The 19602-nt window shown below is 49.7% G+C and overlaps 7 protein-coding genes across 7 annotated transcripts; 5 read left to right on the top strand and 2 right to left on the bottom strand.

Annotated features, from left to right (window-relative positions):
- Nucleotides 1–3237: 3237 nt before the first annotated feature.
- M436DRAFT_58367 (urease) lies at nucleotides 3238–6099 on the top strand (the record flags this gene model as incomplete). Its single annotated transcript, XM_013567203.1, has 7 exons — nucleotides 3238–3258; nucleotides 3322–3408; nucleotides 3463–3489; nucleotides 3550–3927; nucleotides 3979–4766; nucleotides 4819–5950; nucleotides 6019–6099. The coding sequence occupies 7 exons, from the start codon at nucleotides 3238–3240 to the stop codon at nucleotides 6097–6099; spliced, it is 2514 nt and encodes an 837-aa protein (XP_013422657.1).
- Nucleotides 6100–7148: 1049 nt separating this feature from the next.
- On the top strand, nucleotides 7149–8869 carry M436DRAFT_58338 (myo-inositol transporter; the record flags this gene model as incomplete). The annotated part of the gene is made up of 4 exons (XM_013567198.1): nucleotides 7149–7278; nucleotides 7332–7661; nucleotides 7715–8135; nucleotides 8191–8869. 4 exons carry the CDS (start codon nucleotides 7149–7151, stop codon nucleotides 8867–8869), a joined length of 1560 nt encoding a protein of 519 aa, XP_013422652.1.
- Nucleotides 8870–9292: 423 nt separating this feature from the next.
- On the top strand, nucleotides 9293–10546 carry M436DRAFT_76892 (uncharacterized protein; the record flags this gene model as incomplete). The annotated part of the gene is made up of 2 exons (XM_013567237.1): nucleotides 9293–10379; nucleotides 10437–10546. The coding sequence occupies 2 exons, from the start codon at nucleotides 9293–9295 to the stop codon at nucleotides 10544–10546; spliced, it is 1197 nt and encodes a 398-aa protein (XP_013422691.1).
- Nucleotides 10547–10696: 150 nt separating this feature from the next.
- Nucleotides 10697–11722, bottom strand: M436DRAFT_76891 (NAD dependent epimerase/dehydratase family protein; the record flags this gene model as incomplete). The annotated part of the gene is made up of 4 exons (XM_013567236.1): nucleotides 10697–11274; nucleotides 11322–11331; nucleotides 11374–11457; nucleotides 11492–11722. The coding sequence occupies 4 exons, from the start codon at nucleotides 11720–11722 to the stop codon at nucleotides 10697–10699; spliced, it is 903 nt and encodes a 300-aa protein (XP_013422690.1).
- Nucleotides 11723–12504: 782 nt separating this feature from the next.
- On the top strand, nucleotides 12505–12984 carry M436DRAFT_76890 (uncharacterized protein; the record flags this gene model as incomplete). Its single annotated transcript, XM_013567235.1, has 1 exon — nucleotides 12505–12984. The coding sequence occupies one exon, from the start codon at nucleotides 12505–12507 to the stop codon at nucleotides 12982–12984; it is 480 nt and encodes a 159-aa protein (XP_013422689.1).
- Nucleotides 12985–13177: 193 nt separating this feature from the next.
- On the bottom strand, nucleotides 13178–14717 carry M436DRAFT_68117 (dimethylaniline monooxygenase; the record flags this gene model as incomplete). Its single annotated transcript, XM_013567216.1, has 3 exons — nucleotides 13178–13528; nucleotides 13582–14527; nucleotides 14578–14717. The coding sequence occupies 3 exons, from the start codon at nucleotides 14715–14717 to the stop codon at nucleotides 13178–13180; spliced, it is 1437 nt and encodes a 478-aa protein (XP_013422670.1).
- A 929-nt stretch (nucleotides 14718–15646) lies between these two features.
- Nucleotides 15647–19369, top strand: M436DRAFT_86375 (uncharacterized protein; the record flags this gene model as incomplete). The annotated part of the gene is made up of 3 exons (XM_013567234.1): nucleotides 15647–15793; nucleotides 15826–16834; nucleotides 17280–19369. 3 exons carry the CDS (start codon nucleotides 15647–15649, stop codon nucleotides 19367–19369), a joined length of 3246 nt encoding a protein of 1081 aa, XP_013422688.1.
- Between the last annotated feature and the right edge of the window lie 233 nt (nucleotides 19370–19602).

Below are 19602 nucleotides of genomic sequence, written 5' to 3'. Positions count from 1 at the left end.
CATGTATGGCGGCCGACGACATTCTATGGTTGAGGATAGACGACGGCGGGCAGGGCGCACGTCAGGTTAGGTGGAGCGCTGTCAAATGGCTCAGAAGTCGGCGCGGTCGACCGGGGAGAGGTGTTGCGGCCGGGACAAAGTTGAGTGGATGGATGGATGCGTGTGATGATAGGAAAAGCGCGTGGGCGGTGAGCTAACACGACAGGACTCTCGAAAACCAGGCACAAGAATCGCTCTCAGAGGCCCTCCGAATGGACTGTGATGAAACGCAGCCTTCGATCCGCTAGCAGCTAATTTCACTGGCAGAAAGCGGAAAGCGCGAACAAAGGTCTGAGCGTTAATACAAAGCCTTGGGCACCCAGCTCGATGACTTTCGATCCAGAGAACTCGCGAGAGAGAGTGAGCTCGACGAGTCGACGACAGGATGATCCAACAGCAGCACCACGACGAGTAGGTAGCCACAGGCGAGCACAGAGGACGTCTCACTTCTCGACCAGAAACCGTTGGCATGTTCTGATAATGTAAACTCAAAATCCCGTCCCGTTCTTTTGTTTGTTCAAGCCCCTTTACCGCAACCGTTCGACTGCCCGTCGCTGCAAGAATGCTAATCATTCAACACGACCATCTCTACAACATCAGAGTAGCATCTCGCATACTTGTCCTGTTGTTGCTACGAGCGTTACTTTATCCACGCTCCTTGCAAGTCTTTCTCACAACACAACGAATCTCCATCTTATAGCTTCGCGTTGATAATATTGCATTTCCTGCAGTCTTCTTGGTAGCCAGTCTCTGGTGTGCGCTAGGTAACATTTCCCGTGTGTTGTTTATAGACTCCCCCTAACTCGTCTGCATCTCGGCTCTGCTCAGCCAAGTCCCAAATCTAAACCATCCATAGCGCGCCTCTACACAGATCGGCCAATCCAAATACCAATAGATGCCTGTCGCCGACTCTCCGAGACACTTTGTTTGACCGCTGCCTATCCACCCATCTTCCAACCATTCTTGCAACTCTTTTCCTTCCACTCAGCCCGTTTTGCTTTCTCTGTTTCTGTCTCGGTACCCATCTGTTCGGTCCACTCGTTTTCCCACCGTTACCAGGCGTCCAGCGACAGCTTTCTGCATCGTTTCAGATGTTGTCCTACCAATCTCGCTCGCCCTTCTTTCCTCACCTCTGCCCTTGATTCTTTTGGCCGACATGCTTACCCGTTTGCTTTCTCTTACTCGGATGATGCTTGCACCGTCTGTTGTAAGCCCGCGAGCTGCCGTCCGTCTGGCCCACTTGGCTGCCATTGCTTTGAGATCGTGCTGACGATCGACGTCACATTGTTGCCTTGATCACTTCGAATAGATTAAAAGACTCGTCGCCATCTGTCGGTAATTTCGTCCTGTTTGTTAATATGCCGCAATCGTCGGGTTCGACGAAGCGGTCTTGAGATGACGATGTGATTGTAAGTCATGAGTTGTGCAGCAATAGGGACCACCAACTCAAAACATCGATGGCAACAAACGAGACTTTGACAAGATTCACATGGGCTTTAACCATCACTTGCATGGCGCCGGAAGCGGCATGCGAGGCGGCTGGTCGGTCGAACTCTATTTTCCGCGTCGAGGCCCTGAAACGAACATGCGCCAAAATCACATGCGTCAACGGTTTGTTCCTCCTGAGTTATGTACACATACAAAGTACCACTCAAACAATGCTGCTTTGAAGGCTCCCGATGCCATGCATTTAATCAACATTGTCAGCTGCTGACTTTATTGCAGCGGTCAATCAAGGAGCTTTTGCAGTCCGTCTTCCCCGAAGCACCCTGCCAGGCTCAGCTGAGAAACATACTTTATCACCAGGGCTCGTGCTTCGGGATCATGTCTCTGCCTGGTTCAGCCATCCACGATTAATCAATTACCCATCCTCACTAGAATCTGTTGGCAGATCTGTCGTGCGTTATGTGGCAAAGTGCTCTGACACAAATGTTCCATGTACCTGAGGATGCCGTCATTCACATAGTCCTCATGTCCAATGTTCCATGGGAAGAGCAGTCTCTGGTTTAGACACGGCAAGGCAACGCCAAACGAGGCGGCCGACTAAGCACAATATTGGCAAAGAAGCCTGCAGGGAGCCGCTCCGTCAAACCATGGCTATTCCGGGCAACAGAAATTGAGATCAACCTGTCTAGGGATCATGGTCCATTATTGCCAAGGCAGATTCGCAATGTTTGGCTGCAGAGTCGATCAGAGAATACGCGATGGTCATCGGATGGTGAACGTCCAATGTATTGACAGCAACTTGCAAAAAATGAGGTTTGGCAAGCCGACGTCCATTATGATGTCTTGTCCCAACGAGCGTATCTCTAAGCATGGGAGTTAATGCGAAATTGTTCGACTGGACGCCTGAGTCGTGTCAAAGCATCCAGCAGAACCAAGATAGGCGTGGCAGACGAGGGCCAACCTTTGACAAGACGTATCGCTTTTCACAAACTTTGTCCTTGTGGTTCAGGCGGCGATAGAATGACGTCCCGTCTTTCTAGAAGGCTGTCTTTTTCTTGACACGCTCAGAGCCGTTAGATGACAGGGGAGTTTCAGGACATTAATCGTGCAGTGGACGGTGAAACTCTTGAGACTTGATGGGTATAATCGGACGTTAGCAGTCGCTTCTGCTTGTACGAGAGCGGTTTTGCAATCGAGACAAGCATATTCATTCACCTTGTTGTAAAGATTGGTGAGTGTTGGCTGAGATGGTTATAAATGCAAGTGACTCGGATGACCCTGGCTTTTTGATTAGCTATAATCCAATCCTACATCCGAAGGCTCACTCGGTCGCTAGACTTATATGAATAATTGACCCGTTGTCCTTGAGTTTTTCTGATTGTTCTACGTTCTCTATTTCCAATTCTTAACCGGTGTGAGCGAACGTGTGATCATCCTAATATCTCTCCATCATTTCCCCAGAAACGGGCCTACAGTATATCGATTGCAAGTAAATGAGAGTGCTCAATGCGTCCACTAAACGATATCCAAGACATTGCGCAATCTTTACGAGATGTCGACTAGGCCGTGAAAGAAGTTGCTTCTTGCGGATATCGATGAGGTCGATAAGGAGTAGCAATGCGTAAAAGGAAATGGAGGGTGTACAATGCACATGATAGCTGTATAGCACTGCCAAGGCCGAATGAGGGGTAGTTTCGATGTGTCAACCTTACGGATGACTCGAGTGGTTAGGTATTCTGGTCGTCATACGAAATGCATTTGACTCCGAAAGAGGTACGCGATCTCGAGAGACTGTTCATGAACTGCTGTTTTCTCTGACACAATGATCGTTTGCAGCTCGACAAGCTGGTCATTTCGCAAGTCGGCCAGCTTGCACAGCGAAGATTGGCACGCGGTGTCAAGCTGAACCAGACTGAAGCGACGGTATGCTGCTGCTACCACTCTTAGAAGAAACATGGTCGCTGACAGTATGGCTAGGCTCTGATCGCAAGCGTCCTCCAAGAAGTGTGTCCAACTCCCATCTCCTTTGTCCAGGCTTCAGACCAAAGTAACGCGTTCCGATAGCTTATCCGCGATGGCAACCATTCAGTGGCAGATCTCATGTCCCTGGGCAAGACCATCCTCGGCCGCCGCCATGTCCTACCGCCCGTAGTCAACTCTCTGGTAGAGCTGCAAGTCGAAGGAACCTTTCCCTCTGGTACCTACTTGGTTACCGTCCACCACCCTATCAGTTCCGATGACGGCGATCTCGAAAAGGCCCTATATGGCAGTTTCCTGCCCATACCCGATAAAGATGTCTTCCCTCATGCCGATCCCTCGCAATACGCTCCCGAGAAACAGCCTGGTGCAGTCATACCACTCAAAAATGGCAAGATTGCCTTGAACAAGGACAGAAAGAGGATACAATTAAAGGTTGTTAGCAAGGGAGACCGTCCCATCCAGGTAGGTCATTGTCACAACGAAGGAAGAATGAACCAGGACTGACGTCAATAGGTTGGATCGCACTATCACTTTGTCGAGACTAACCCTCTGCTGGACTTTGATCGTGTCAGAGCACTTGGATACAGATTGGACATTGCTGCTGGAACCTCTGTCCGTTTCGAGCCTGGTGACACCAAGACCGTCAACCTCGTTCAGATCGGTGGGAACCAGGTTATCAAGGGTGGTAACGGTCTTGCTACTGGTTCTCTTCATGATGCTCGGATTGCCGAAAGTCTTGTCGAGAAACTGCAGAAGGGTGGATTCCACCATACCCCAGAGCCTGCTGGCGATTCTGCTCACCTTGATCTGTTCACTCTGGAGCGCGAAGCTTACATATCCATGTTTGGCCCTACCACCGGCGACCTCGTCCGTCTGGGTGCCACCGATCTCTGGATCAAAGTCGAAAAAGACTTGACCCAGTATGGAGATGAATGCACCTTTGGCGGAGGTAAGAGTATCCGTGATGGCATGGGTCAAGCCTCTGGACGCTCAGATATCGACTGCTTGGACTTGGTCTTTACCAATGCTTTGATTGTTGACTATACTGGTATCTTCAAGGCTGATATCGGCGTCAAAAATGGCATCATCGTAGGAATTGGCAAAGCCGGTAACCCGGATATCATGGATGGTGTTGATCCTAACATGGTCGTCGGCTCCAACACCGATGTCATTGCCGCCGAGAAGAAGATTGTCACCTACGGCGGATTTGACAGCCACATTCATTTCATCTGTCCTCAACAAGCCCCTGAATCGCTTGCTTCGGGAATTACAACTTTGCTTGGAGGTGGTACTGGGCCAAGGTAAGAGCTCCGAGCACTAGTGCGCCGTGGCAAACTGCTAACAAGACACCAGCACTGGCACCAATGCAACAACCTGCACACCAAGCGCATGGTTGATTGAGAGTATGCTTCAAGCTACTGATATTATACCGCTCAATGTAGGCATAACCGGCAAGGGCAACGACAGTGAGCCTGGCCCTTTGCGTGAGCAGGCAGAGGCTGGTGTGTGCGGCCTCAAATTGCATGAGGATTGGGGAACTACACCCAAGGCTATCGACACTTGTCTCGGTGTTTGCGATGAACACGACATCCAAACCCTCATCCATACCGACACTCTGAACGAATCCGGCTTTGTCGAGACCACCGTGGCAGCGTTCAAAGGCCGCACCATCCACAGTTATCATACTGAGGGAGCTGGTGGTGGACACGCACCCGATATCATTTCCGTCGTCGAGCACGAGAACGTCTTGCCCTCCAGCACCAACCCCACACGCCCCTACACTAACAACACCCTCGACGAGCACCTTGACATGCTAATGGTTTGCCACCATCTATCGCGCAATATCCCCGAAGACGTCGCCTTTGCCGAATCGCGCATCCGCGCCGAGACAATCGCCGCCGAGGACGTTCTCCACGATCTTGGTGCCATCAGCATGATGTCTTCAGACTCACAAGCCATGGGCCGCTGCGGCGAAGTAATTCTCCGCACCTGGAACACTGCACACAAGAACAAACAGCAGCGAGGCTTCCTCCCTGAAGATGAAGGCACTGGCGCCGATAACTTCCGCGTCAAGCGCTATATTTCCAAATACACCATCAACCCAGCCATCGCACAGGGAATGTCCCACATCATCGGAAGCATTGAAGTAGGCAAATTAGCCGATATTGTGTTGTGGAACCCCTCCAACTTTGGCACAAAACCTCTTCAAGTCATCAAGGGAGGTATGGTTGCTTACAGTCTCATGGGCGACGCCAATGCCAGTATCCCTACCGTCGAGCCTATGATTATGCGACCAATGTTTGGCGCCTCGGTTGCTCACAATAGTATCGTATTTGTCAGCAAAGCTGCCCAAGCCAAAGGTGTCGGCAACAAATGCGGCTTGAAGAAAAGAGTGGAAGCTGTAAAGAATTGTAGAAACATCGGAAAGTCCGACATGAAGTTTAATGATGTGAAGCCCAAGATGAAAGTTGACGCTGAGAGCTATGTGAGTCTTGATCCATTTCCCTTCCAATGATGAAGCTTTTGAGGCACAGTTTGCTGACTTGTACACAGATTGTTGAGGCTGATGGTATGGTTTGTGAGGCTGAGCCGGCGAGTGTATTGCCTCTTGCTCAGACTTATTATATCTATTGAGGTCTTTTCGAGGTAACGTGACGTGCTATATGGTAATATTTGTTGATGTTCATAGTCATGAGTGGAACTATGTTATTGCCCTCTCCTAGCGACGATTTCTCGTTTTTGTGCATCCCTTTTCTAACCTGTCTCAAGACGGCATGGATGAGACTTGGTCAATACTTGATCCGCCAAACCAACTTTCTACCAGATTTGCGGTCAAAGGCCGAGTCGGCGTGTGGGAGGCAGCATTACAGTATTGGAGTACCTTAATGATGTGTGCGTCGTTCAACTTGCTCCTTTCCAATTGAGGAGGCACCGCCTTATCAAAATAGGGAAATCGACCCCCGATCCTTACTGTCTTGTCTTACAAGTCGGGACGCTGCGATGGAAGCCATATTCCGTAAGACGCACATGAACATAACTCAGGTCCTGGATACAGCAGATCACACGTCCCGGGTAAATCATTACCACTCTTGTCGAGTATAGTTATCGAAGGTACGGCTGCGGAGGTCAACTTTCCTAATGATCACATTAGTCCTAGCGTATCCTCGGCCCGGTCGAGATGCGCCCTCCACGAAACAGCTCGATACACGACCGGGTTGACCACAACCGTACCTGTCTGCAGCATTTTCATGCCTTCGATTGGATGACCAGTCCCCACACAGTACCCCAGGCCGGGATGAACGGCCCCGGACTACCCACAAAATGATCCCACAGCTCCTACTGTCGCCATTCGTGTGGCGGTTGTACTTAACCCTAACGCCAATACTGGTAGAATGCTCGTGCTCGCCGCCGCCTGCCATCGGCTTCTGCGAGCCTTGAGACAACACGTAGTCTGGGGATGCGGGGATCTTGACAAACTCTGATCATATCATGCGTTGAGATGTGAGGATATATAAAAAGCTGAGCCATCCCCCAGGAAGATGGACTCTCATACCACGCATTGACCTGAGATTGACTCATCCAACCAATACCTCTTGACCCCATACCTTTTTTCTCTCCAACCACCTTCCATCATGTCGTCCGAAAAACCCAAGGGTGGAGACATGCAGATGGAGTTCATCGAGATGAAGACCGCCACAGCCACCGAAAGCGCTGAGAAGGAACGCAACCTCGACTCTATCGAAGACACCAAGCCAGGACCTTTCGTCTGGCTATGTGCTACCGCCACTGCTATCGGTGGTTCACTCTTTGGCTGTGAGTATACTTGTCTCACTTGAACACTTCGGTCATGGCTAATAACGAGTCAGACGACACTGGTGTCATCTCTGGCGTCCTCGTCGTCCTCGGCAATGACCTCAACGGAAGACCTGTTTCGGACCACGAGAAAGAAGCCATCACCGCACTTTGCGCTGCCGGAGCGTTTGTCGGCTCGATAATTGCTGGTTTGACCAGTGATCGGTATGGTCGCAAACCCAGTATCTGGTTTGCCTCGGTGTTGTTCACCGTTGGGGCCATCGTACAAGCTACCTCATACACGATCGCCCAGATGTGTGTTGGCCGATTTCTCATCGGACTTGGTGTCGGGTCCGCTGCAATGATCATTCCTCTGTACATTGCGGAAATCTCTCCTGCAAAGTGTGAGTTGAAACCAAGAAAGTACACCAGAGATGCACAAACTGATACTCGCTAGATCGTGGCCGCATGATCTCAATCGACATGATCTTCCTCGGAACCGGTTCGGTCTTGGCTTACGCATTCGCTGCTGCTTTCTACAAAGTAGAACACGGCTGGAGATATATGATCGGCTTGGGTGCCTTGCCATCTATCATGCTAGGATGCTTCCTATTCTTCTGTCCCGAATCACCTCGCCAACTGATGGCACACGGAAAGCGCGAAGAATGCATCGCTGTATTGCGAAAGATTTACCCTCAAGGCACGGAAGAGCAGATTGCAGACAAGGTTCTATCAATCGAGGCCGGTGTCAACGCATCAAAGGCTCTGAATGAGGAGGTGTCATCTCGCAAGGCCGTCAAGTATTTGTTCACTATCCCAGCCAACTTCCGTGCTTTAACTGCTGCTTGTGGCCTGATGTTCTTCCAGCAATTCTGCGGGTATGTCCTTATCATCATGTCCTCCTTTGGCATGTTCACTGACATTTTCGAATAGGTTCAACACGCTCATGTACTATTCGTCCACCCTGTTCGACATTGTTGGCTTCAGCAACCCTATTGCAGTAGGCACTGTTGTGGCAGTCGTCAACTGGGTCTTCACCGTCCTCTCTATCTTCATCATCGACCGCGTTGGCCGCCGTCGCATCCTGCTGTGGACCATGTGGGGAATGCCTCTCTGCCTTGCTCTAGCCGCCGTCTGCTTCCACTACATCCCTCTCGACCTCAAGACTCTTCAGCTCACCGACGACAACATTGGGTGGCCAGCATATGTGGTCCTCGTTTCCATGATCCTGTTTGTGGCCTTTTATGCTGCTGGTCTGGGCTGTGTACCCTGGCAAGCCAACGAGTTTCTCAACATGGAAGTTCGTGCGATGGGAACCACTTTCATCAACATCTTCAACTGGGGTCCTAACATTGTTGTTTCGTCTACCTTCCTCTCGATGATGAAGGGCATGACACCTAGTGGCACCTTTGGCTTTTACGCTGTATTGTGTACCGCTGGACTAGTATTTGTTTACTTTTGCTTCCCTGAAGCCTCGAACATGACACTGGAGGAGGTTAGAGAGGTCTTTCAGCACGGATATGGTGTCAAGTATGCTGAGGAGTGGAGGAAGCAATACAAGGCTGATCAGAAAGCTATAAAGGAACGTGCGACTTCTGGTGTTGTTGTGTGAGATATTGAAGGGAAATAACGCGACACCAGGAGTGTATTTGACATGTTGGAAAGAAGTGAGGCAGGCACCTCAATCGAGTATTTATGACAGTTTATGATATTGAGCAATTGATGACTTTTTGTATTGTGTTACACTACACCTGGAAGGCTAATTGTATAAAGACCACGAAGACGAGCTGGAACGGTTCAAGACAAGGTCGATAGAGTTTCTCGAAACGGTATGCACTGTCTAGAGCAGAGTCGTTCAATTTAACGTTTTGTGCCCTAAAAGTATATAAGCGTCGGCGCTGCGGCGTAACAAGAGCCCGCTCACCTCGACCTCCCTTGCTGACGAAGCAAGCACGACTTGTTCCTTGCTCCTGCAATCTTCGATAAGAAGTGCAAAATTACAGTGTAGACACATTCAGAAAATTGTGCCGCCGAGATGGACGAAGCAGGTGCTGCGACAGATGGCCAGAAGTCACGCGAGCTCAAACGCAAAGCACAGCTGAGAGAGGCCCAGCGTCGCTTGAGACAGCGCAAGATGGATGCGCTCAAGGACGCGAATAACGAGATAGAAGAGCTTCGGAAACAGCTCGCTGAGGCCAAAGAAACAATCGCTCGTCTCAACTCTTTCAACAACTCTCCAGCCACCGATGAGATCATCACTCCAGACACGACAAGCTACCAGCAGGATTTCGGAACCATACCTGCCCTTAGTGGCCAAATCTATAAGCATGGTATCATACAAGATGATAGCATCATGGGAGAGACACTGACCCCTTTGTCACCTTCGACTCTGGAGGGTTTCTTCCCAGGAGCATCCAACGATCTGCTGTCATTGGATATACCAGACGATCTCGACCTCCCACAATTCAACAGCACAATCAGACAATCTCTCACTCCAGATCCTACACCTAAATCGTCCGGCTATACGTTTGGTCAGATCTGGCCGCTTGGATACACAGCTGTTCCTGACGAACATATGCCGTATGTGCCGTTGTCTACTTTCTCAAGCGGATCGTCGAGCCCTTCCGCACAGCTTATTCATCAGCCCGCTCCACCAGCATACACACCGATCCGCGGACCGACCTTTGCAAAAAGGCTGTGGCGACGTTGTGCAGAAACGGCGCTACGCATCCTCACAGATACCAAAAAGCACCAGAGTGCAGTAGAAAGAGCGTTTGGTGCTTACTTTGGCCACTTTTCGCCAGAGAAGGTCCGCCGATCACTTGCTATGGCTTTGAGCAAAGACGAATTCGGGGGACTGGAGTATCACACCTATCCAAACTTCCACTTTGGAGCACACTCGAGGGTTGTGCAAGACCTAGAGGCCGAAAGGCTCACAAGTCCCGAACAATTGAACTTTGAGGACGATCCATACATGACACCTCGAGATATTGAGAATTACTTTGTCTGGAATGGTCAGTTGAAGCAGTCTGTTGACTCGAAGGGTAATATTGTGACCTTGCCCTGCCACTTTGATTTCCAAGGCAAGAGATGGGTTCTGGAAGAGAACAGGCTCATTCACAGTAAGCTTACCAACCATGACCATAAATCTGAACGATCACTTGCTGATTACTGGACAGTACTTATGCAAGTCTCTGTCTGCCTCGGCCAAGGTCCTGCTATTCTGGCATCACAAGTCATTGCTGCGACCTTCCAGAGCATGCAAAGGGTGTTGATTCAATCACACTGATTGCTAGTGCAACCTGGATCACTTGTTGCATTCATATCATGCTACTGACACGATCACGACACTTTGGACAGATTCAAGAAGTTGCAATTATCAATTCATTGACGAACACGCATGCTAAAAAGACCAACAATACTCCACATCATCGCAATCTTACTTCGGAACTTGGCTCTGGAAACTAAGTTGCTGCTCCATTACCTCTCTCATCGTTGGCTTCCAGGGACGCCATTCCATGCCGAGATACTTCTTAACATTGACAGTCTCTGCTCCTGTGTTGTGTCCATTCCAGTTCGGTTCGAGTTTAGCCAGCTGGGGATACTCTTGCTTTCCGAATTCTGCAATCTCGTTCCACGAGACATCAGGGCCGTTGTGAATGAACTCGGTTCCGGAAGGGGCAGAGCATTCGATTGCTTTGACATGAGCAGCAGCACAATCCTTGACGTCCACCCAGAGTGAGGGAGTCTCTGGATTTCCGTACTGAATGGTTGACCACAACATGTTGTTGACCAGGTCAACCTGTTCGGCCGAGTTCTGAATCCTGCTGCGACCTATCACAAACACTGGATGTGTCGTGAGAAGTTTAAAAGCAGGCTTTTCTCGTTCGAGGAAGTCGCGAGTGGCCTGATGGGCCAAGAATTTTGAGATACGATACATCAAGCGTTGGCCATCCTGGCTGTATGGATCCGAGATTTTCACGTCGACGTCTACCGGGAACACTTCTCCGGAGTTTTCTAAGAACTGTCAGTCGGTTCAGACAGTAGATGTGGAATTACCGTACCCTTGATGATCTTGTTAGTCGCCAATGGCACATCTATCGGCATTCAAGCAACACAAGATGATGTGACGACGATTGTCTTGATGTTGGGGAACTTGAGTGCAGCATAGAGAATTGCTTCAGTACCATTCAAGGCGGGCTTGGCCAGGGATAGGCGATGCGAGATGAATGACATAGTCGACGTCCTTTAGAGCAGTTTCGAAAGGCTCACGCTCGCTGATATCGGGGATGACAACAGTTTCAATGTCAGAGACATACTCTGGGTAGCGTTGCTCAATAATGGTTTGCTGCTCTGGCTTTCTGATACTGAGACGGACGCGATAGCCTGCTTCAAGTGCTTGAGGGATGACTTCAGCACCGATGAAGCCAGTACCACCAGTGATGAAAACAAGGGATTTGGACATTTCTTTGAGGATTGAAGAACAAAGAAGATGACTTTTGTCAGACAACATTGAGGGGGTGTTACCTTGTGCATTTATATCTGCCCTCCAGCGTCCAGTATTACATTTAAGTTTTGTAAGACAACATTGTTGTTGCGTTGGCTGTGATTGAACCCTTCTCTCTAGGTAGTATTGGGCTAATGGTGGTCAGCAAGATGGCGATATGTAAGCCGGCATGTCGAGAGCTGGACACGGGACAAGGAAGCAGGGATGCCCCGCCTCCGTTCATGGCTTAAGTAATGTCCGATACGGAAGAAACTCCGCTCGGATCTTGGCAAGAATGTTGACTCAACAGATCAGCATGTGCCCCGCTAAATACAGCGTGAACCCCTCATGAGCATTCGTGGCCTGACGGAACATGAATGCTGCCTGAGTAACACCAGATATTCTCTCGGAAAAATCGTATCATTCTTGCGTGACCCCTGTTCATCTAGTCGAGCGACACACTTCACGCCGACGATGGGAAACTCGTAAGCGATGACACACTACGATAGCACTAATCGTTGTAGCGGTATCCACCTGAGCGGCCGCGGCAAGTGGGAATATCAGTAATCGCCAGAGCTGGAACGATATTGAGTTCACTAATCTTCCATCCTCACGAGTTATATAAACACGCCACTGTCGAGCCGCTTTCTAATTGATATAGCATCCTTATTCCATATCCAGTCTTGTTTCATTGCCATCGAACACGAAACTGAATCAATAAACAACACAAAGCCCAACTCAATCGAATAAACATCAATACGATGCCCCTCTGGCAAATCTACCACCCACCCGGCGTCTTCGAAGACGAAGCCAGCAAAGCCGCCCTCGCCGCCGACATAACAAAAATCTACACTCGCGTCAACCTGCCCGCCTTCTACGTCGTGATCCACTTCAACACAATCCAACCCTCCAACGTCTTTGTCGGCGGCGTCTCCAAGTCTGCCTCTGCAGATAAACCTTTCATCCGCATTGTTATCAAACACATTGCCATTCGTCTAGATAACAAGACTGAAACCTATCGCACCACGGCTGGTATGATTGATAATGCGTTGAAGGAGCATGTGTATGAGAAAGGGTATGCTTGTGAGTATCATGTTGAGGAGACTGAGAGGAGGTTGTGGAAATTTGATGGATTGATTCCGCCTGAGCATATGAGTGAGGCGCATATGAAGTGGGTGGAGGAGAATAAACCTAGTGTTCATGAGGGTGCTTATTGGTCTGCTGAAAAGGGTCATTACTGAGGTGTGAAGCGAGAGGAGAGACTTGGTGTAAGAGTTGGGGGGTGGTTGATGTGGAATTCAGGGTCTAGCATCATTCGGCGTATGGACAGTAGCCTCACAAAACGCTTGGCACTATGAACAGGTAGTGGCTCCTCAAATATGCCGCATTGGTATTTACATTTCTACACCTAGACAAACCATGAGTTGACCCTGCTCAGATTCTTGCTTTGGTACTCTCCATCGCAGCAGCATTCTTTCTAGCCCACATCTGCTTTCGCAGTTCGTGACCATTCATGAACGCATCGAACCATTCGGGCTTGTAAGGTGGTAGGGGTCGGCCTTTGCCATCTGTGCCTGGACCAGCAAGAGCTCTGACGGTCTCGAAATACTCTTCGAAATCAGGGTGGATGACATTGAATGCAGGACCGTCTCCCTTCTTCTTGACGCGTTCTGCCTCCCATTTCTGTTGTTCCTCGATGGGTGGCAGTTCAGCACGTCCTGCTAGCACTCTTGCAGCGAGCACAGCTTGCCACTCGAAGATTTTGAATGTCAGTCCAGCTCCAACCTGCGCGTTCTGTTAGTGTTGAAATTGACAAGTTTGTAGGATTAGACACTTACTGCTCCAACGAAGAGCAATGTTGGATCCTGCTGGTATACGACATTCTGATACAGTCCAGGTACTCTGTTGTTTCTGATCTTTACATCCGGTAGGAAAGGTAGACTCCAGGAATATCCAGTGCCGAAAATGATGTGATCAACATTCTGAACGGAGGTGCCGTCGATGAAGTGTACAGTACGCTGGCCTGCCGAGGTATCGATGTACGAGATGGTTGGCTTTCTGGCGACTCCAGGGTTGTTGAAAGCACCATCTCCAAAGTATACATTGATGGTGTGTCCGTTGACGACTGCGTAGACCTTGGAATCCACCACACCGACAAGATCAGTCGAGATGTCGGCTGCAGAGACCGAGCCACCAACCACAACAACACGTTTGCCTTGATAGGCTTCTCGGCCACGGTACATTTTACTGTGCAACACACTGCCAGGATGTTGTTCCTCAAACTCCTCCAGACCCTTTACCGCCGGGACATATGGGACGTTGAAATGTCCGCTTGCTACAATCACAGCGTCGAACCACTCGACCCACCAGTAGTCTTGATCATCTTCCTCTCGCCGAAGCGTGATTTTCCACTCGTCACCAACCTTTTCCACCCTCTCAACATGAGTGTTATAAGACACGAAATCCTCGTAGCCATTGCGTTTGAACAGACTCGTCACATAGTCTCTCATGACAGTCCAGTGTCGGAAAGGAGACTTTTGACCATGTAATTCAATGGTTCGCGCAGAAAGTGCTCCAACGATGGGTTCTTGGGTGTACTCCATTGTGACCACATCGACGTTGGTCTCAAGATAGGGGTAGATTGATGAGTCTGTCCATCGGGGTTGCTCGTTCCTGTTCGTGTGGCCTGGGATTTGTGTTGGTACCTCTACTGGTTGGTCTGCCGTCCTTGTGGCAAGCGCTGAGAAATTGGTCAAAGGTACTGGTGGGAGTTTATCTCCGTACCTTTTCATATCATCAGCTGAAGTCAATGAATAACAGCAGAAAAGACTCACCAACAACCTCCTGGACCTTGTTGCCTGTCAAAAACACGAATTTGATCAAATGCCTGCTCTTGAACCAGAGCGTCTACGGTGATTGCTCCTGATGGCCCAGCGCCAATCACGGCAACCCTTTTGATCTTGTTGGCCACCATCTTGTTTCGCTCGATGATATTCCTGGATTGATCGGGGGATGTTTCCCACGAGTGGCGGGAAATCTATCAAGCCCTAATTCTTGGTGGCGTACAAGAAACAAAACACCCGCTGCATATACACGCGTGAAATTAGACAGCAACAGGTATGAAGAATGAAGACAGCAAGGAGGAGGAGTAAGAGCGCAAAACGATCTGCCTAAGCGGGCCAAATTGACAAAGAAATTGGCTCGATCACGCAAGATCTTGGCGTCCCCGAGGAGTGACCCTGTCGACTTTCCCGCCTTCCCACGGTCGCAATCGCAATGGATCATATCAACACCAGCCAATCGTTGTTATAGCAGCACTCGGGACCCCACTCGGAGTAACATGTGTTGCATTCTCCTTCTTTCCTCTCTCCGGTGTGCGAGAACCGTACGCTCTTCTCACGAGTGTTAAGAGCGAACTTCTCACCCTCGGAATTCACAGTTCTTCTCGCAGACGGGAGGCATCCAGTGAGAGTCATCACGCTATCGCCTCTCTGTAGACACTTGTCCACTACTGAAAACATTTGTGCAGTTCTATGGCTACACGCGTCATAAACTGCATATGGGGATGTCACGCGTTCTTTTACGACATCTGATTTCCTGCTTTGTGTTCAATCATGAACATGAACATCTCGAGGAGCTTGGAAATTCGAGAACGTCTTGCCAAGTGTGTTTTTGCCTCGAGCTCCCGACCATGTCGAAGCTCGCGTGTGTCAAACGAGTTGTACAACATACAACGACATGATTGTGCATATAAAAATGATCATGGTTGGTATAGCATAATGTCACAACAAACGCAGGAACCCGTCGTCTAAGCTTCGTATGCGCACATGAGTTGAAAATCATATTGATCTTTCTACGCTCTCACAATCTTGACCACTTACGCATCGTGGAAAGCTCTTCAAGATGGGACCCCCAGAGTCTTCTATCTCTTTGATTTCAACTCCTCCTGCCACACAGTCACCCCAGGCTTCTCAGCTAATCAACGTTACACCGCTTCCAAAGGTTACTCAGGCTATCGTCAACGCTGCACCACCTGACAAGGCTCTGCAGGTGGCGCCAAGTCCAAATTTATCTCTGAAGAGGATCTCAACACTCTCGCCGACGCTCTGAATGTCACCCTGGAAGAACCTCAGCACATGGTCCTCATCCCAGAGAATGAAGAGGCTGAGACTATATTCAGAGGAGTCAGCAAACTGTGGCAAAACCACACTGAGTGGAGTCTCGAAGATATACGTGATGTTGCCGAGAAATGGAAGTTGGAGGTTGACCGCATTCGCAAAGCCTTGGATAAGTCCAAGGACTCGCTCAAGTTATCCAAGCAGACTGAGGATATCAAGAGGTCTGAGCACTATGAGAGGGTCAAGGCATTGGAGGCTGAGGTCAAGAAGAAGGATCGGTTGATACGGGAGGCAGAGACTGCCAATGATGAGCTCATATCTGACCATGACAAGGCTATTGAGGAGAAGCAGGAGAAGCTAGCGGAGCTTGAGGCTAAGCTCGAAGAGGAGCGTCAAAGGGTGAAAGACATCAAGGAGAATTACAACTCGCATATCGAGTATACCCAGCGCTCTGATCATCAAGACTCGTTAGAAGGCGAGTTTCTCGAGGCTTTCAGGTCAGCTCGATTCCAACCCCCGGAGAACACTGGAAGTCTCGTCGGCTATCTCAACCAAGCTCTCGACGCACTTGTCTCCTGCCAAACCAAACTCAAGGATGAGAGCTCAAAGTTGTCATTGTACAAACAATGGTACGCTGTTTTGAGCGATTCAAACGAATCGCTGCAAAAGACTATCGACAAACTTACTGAAAGCGAAGACAAAACCAAAGACAAGGCGCGTGTCTCTGCGGCAAAGGTCGAAGAACAAGAGCGACGCATCGCGGACCAAGCAACTGAGATCCGCAACCTCCAGTCAAAAGTCAAGACTTCGACGAGAGTACAAAAGGATGTGGAAGTGCAGAATGATGCTCTGCGAAAGCTCGTCAAAACGGCAAACAAGGAGCGTGACAAGATGCAATCCAGGGTCAAAGACAATGCTTCGCTTAAGGCCGAGTTTGAGTCCATCCGAATCATGCTCAAGCTTCCTCAAGACTGTAAGCCTACTGACTTTACGGAAATCATTGTACGGCTCTATACACAGTCTCTACAGCAAAAATTCGACAGCGATGTGAACTGAAAGACAGAGGCTTGCGCATTGGAAGCTCGTCTACAATTCTGCTCCGACAGCAATTAACCTCGCCAACTCTCACTTGCGGGCAAAGGTCGCTTCACTTACCACCCTCGAACGAGAGGCTCTCACCAAGCTCCAAAGCAGTGAAGGCCATTACAACACTTTGAAGACGCTCGCGCATCAAAAGCTCGTCTACAATTCCCGCTCCGACAGCATCTAACCCTCGCCAACCTTCACTTGCGGGCAAAGGTCACCTCACTCACCGCGCTCGAACGAGAGGCTCCCACCAAGCTCCAAAGCAGTGAAGGCCGTTACAAGACTTTGCCTACAATTCTACCCCGACAGCAACTAACTTCGCCAACTTTCAGACTTGCGGGAAAAGCTGACTTCGCTCACCGCGCTCGAACGAGAGGTTTCCACCAAGCTTGAAAACAGCCAAGACCGTTACAAGCCTTTGAAGACGCTTGCCGACTCCCATGCTGCTGAAACCAAGAATCTGAACCAGAAAAGCACAACTCAACAAATGGACACCACGAGGCTAGAGACTGAGGCCGAGCCTCATTCACAACACACAGCCCGACTCCGCAGAGACATGGACTCGCTCAAGGACAGACTCGAGGAGGCTGAAGAGGCGAGAAAACTTGTACAGGCCGACCTCGACAGTATCCATCAACATGAGAGTGCTGTTATCAAGGACCTTCGAGCGAAGCTCGACAAAGCTTTGGAAACCTCGGCTGATCTGCAGACCGCACTCGACAAATCTCGTGATGTCAACCAAAAGTTGGATGCACAACACAACAAGTTCAAGGCTCAGATCATGGAGGCAATTGGAGCTCGTTACAGCAACACGCCGTGGGACTACAATATCGTAAGGGATGCGAACGATCTCCGTATTCTCGTCGATGACATCAGGAACACACTCGAGATCGACGAAGATGTCGATATCTGCGAGCACATCAAGAAGAATCTCTATACTCGGAAAGAAGTGGATGCCTTTGTCAACTCTGCTTTGGAGCCGGCGAGGGAGGCTCTCAGCCTCGCACATGATGGTGACGTCGAGGACGCAGTTTATTCGATCATTTCTGAGCAGAGCATTCTCTCCGATCTCCTCTCTCACATTGCTCTCTCAGATGACACTGAAGAAGGCGACTCTGCGCGCGTTTCAAAGGTCAAGACTGTCTTGGAAACCATCAAACTTTTGCAGAACGCTATTGGTGACAAGGAGGGCACTCAGGCATATGTGGACGAGGTCAGGAAGTCGAAGGTGTCAGACAAAGCCTTGACCAAGATCAACACCGCTCTTGATGGAATTCCGGGTGAATCTGCTATCGCCAAGATCAAATATCTCAAGGATTTGCGCCTTGAGCTTCAGGCTGTTTGCAAGGCACTCAATGTGTCAGACTTATCTGCAGCAGACCGTACCATCAAATTGCTCAAGGCTGACCACACGAAGATGTCGGATATTCGCAAAGAGCTCACACTGTCACCCGACGAACAGGTTCTCGAAACCATCACCAGGCTCAAGAAAGAGCGTGACGAGATCAACACAGCCTTTACAAGTTTAAGTCAGTCTGTCGAAGGTCTGTCTGCTGTACAGATCGTCACATCCCTCATCCCGGAGTTACTCTTGGCCATCAAACACTTTATCACACACGGTGCATCGCTCACGCAATTGAGTCCCAGACTCAGCCGGCGCCTACTTGCCACTTACAACTGGGATGCTCATGATCATACACCTCTTCCGCAGACTGATCTTTCGTGGGAACTCATCACCGGCACATCGGCGTCACCGGATTCATGCAGCCAGATCATCTCTCGTTTGAGACTGCTGCTTTTTTCTGAGACCCCAGTGCCTTTGCCGATTATTCAAGCCCTCCTCAACACCTTTGAGCAATGCGTTGGTGGAGACTTGGTCCGACTCGTGGAGTTGTTAGAAGTCTATTGGAGCGATGGACCTCTCCATGTTGACGCAGTTCACGCCTTCGCTACCGCCCGCATGATTGAGTTTATCGTTCGTGGCGTATCGAACCGAGACCACGGAGCTACTCAGGTTTACAGAATGATTGCATTGTGGACCACAATTTACCCACTGAGAGACCCACTACTCACAGCTTACTCTCGTTGGTTCCAGAGTCTTCTGGGTACGCCTTCAACTATGCCCCGTCTCCTACAGGTACTCTACGAGGAGGCAATCGTTCAGATCATGAGAGAGCCAGGCACGTCGCGAATCTTTTACTGCAACGTGCTACCAGGCTATCATCTTATTGCCGACGGTAATAGATTGCATTTGTTCGAGGAGGATTCTCTTGAGATTGATGGACGCACACGTCTGATCAGCTTCCCCGATGACCGTATCGCTCCCTTCATGACCAATCTGCCCCACGAGAGGCTTAACCCCGTCATCCGTCGTTACATGAGGAGCTTGTGGGTTAGAACTACCTTCAAGCGAATTTGGTAGGCGGAACCGCTATAACAAGAATTATATATGCACAAAAACATATTATATAACTTTGCACAGCTCTCTCTGGACACAACTCGGATTCCAAAATCATTGCGCATTTTTATAGCGTCTATTCGTGGTATGAAGTGAAAATAATTGTCAACCGCATCCTCTGCAACGTATATAGGCGAGATTGGAGCCATCGAGGTGCACAATTCTCTCCATGATGGTATACTAAGAGCCGACGATGT

Source organism: Aureobasidium namibiae, assembly GCF_000721765.1.
Source record: "Aureobasidium namibiae CBS 147.97 unplaced genomic scaffold scaffold_28, whole genome shotgun sequence".
Classification (NCBI taxonomy): Eukaryota; Fungi; Ascomycota; class Dothideomycetes; order Dothideales; family Saccotheciaceae; genus Aureobasidium; species Aureobasidium namibiae.
This window is presented reverse-complemented; position numbering and strand designations above follow the sequence as displayed.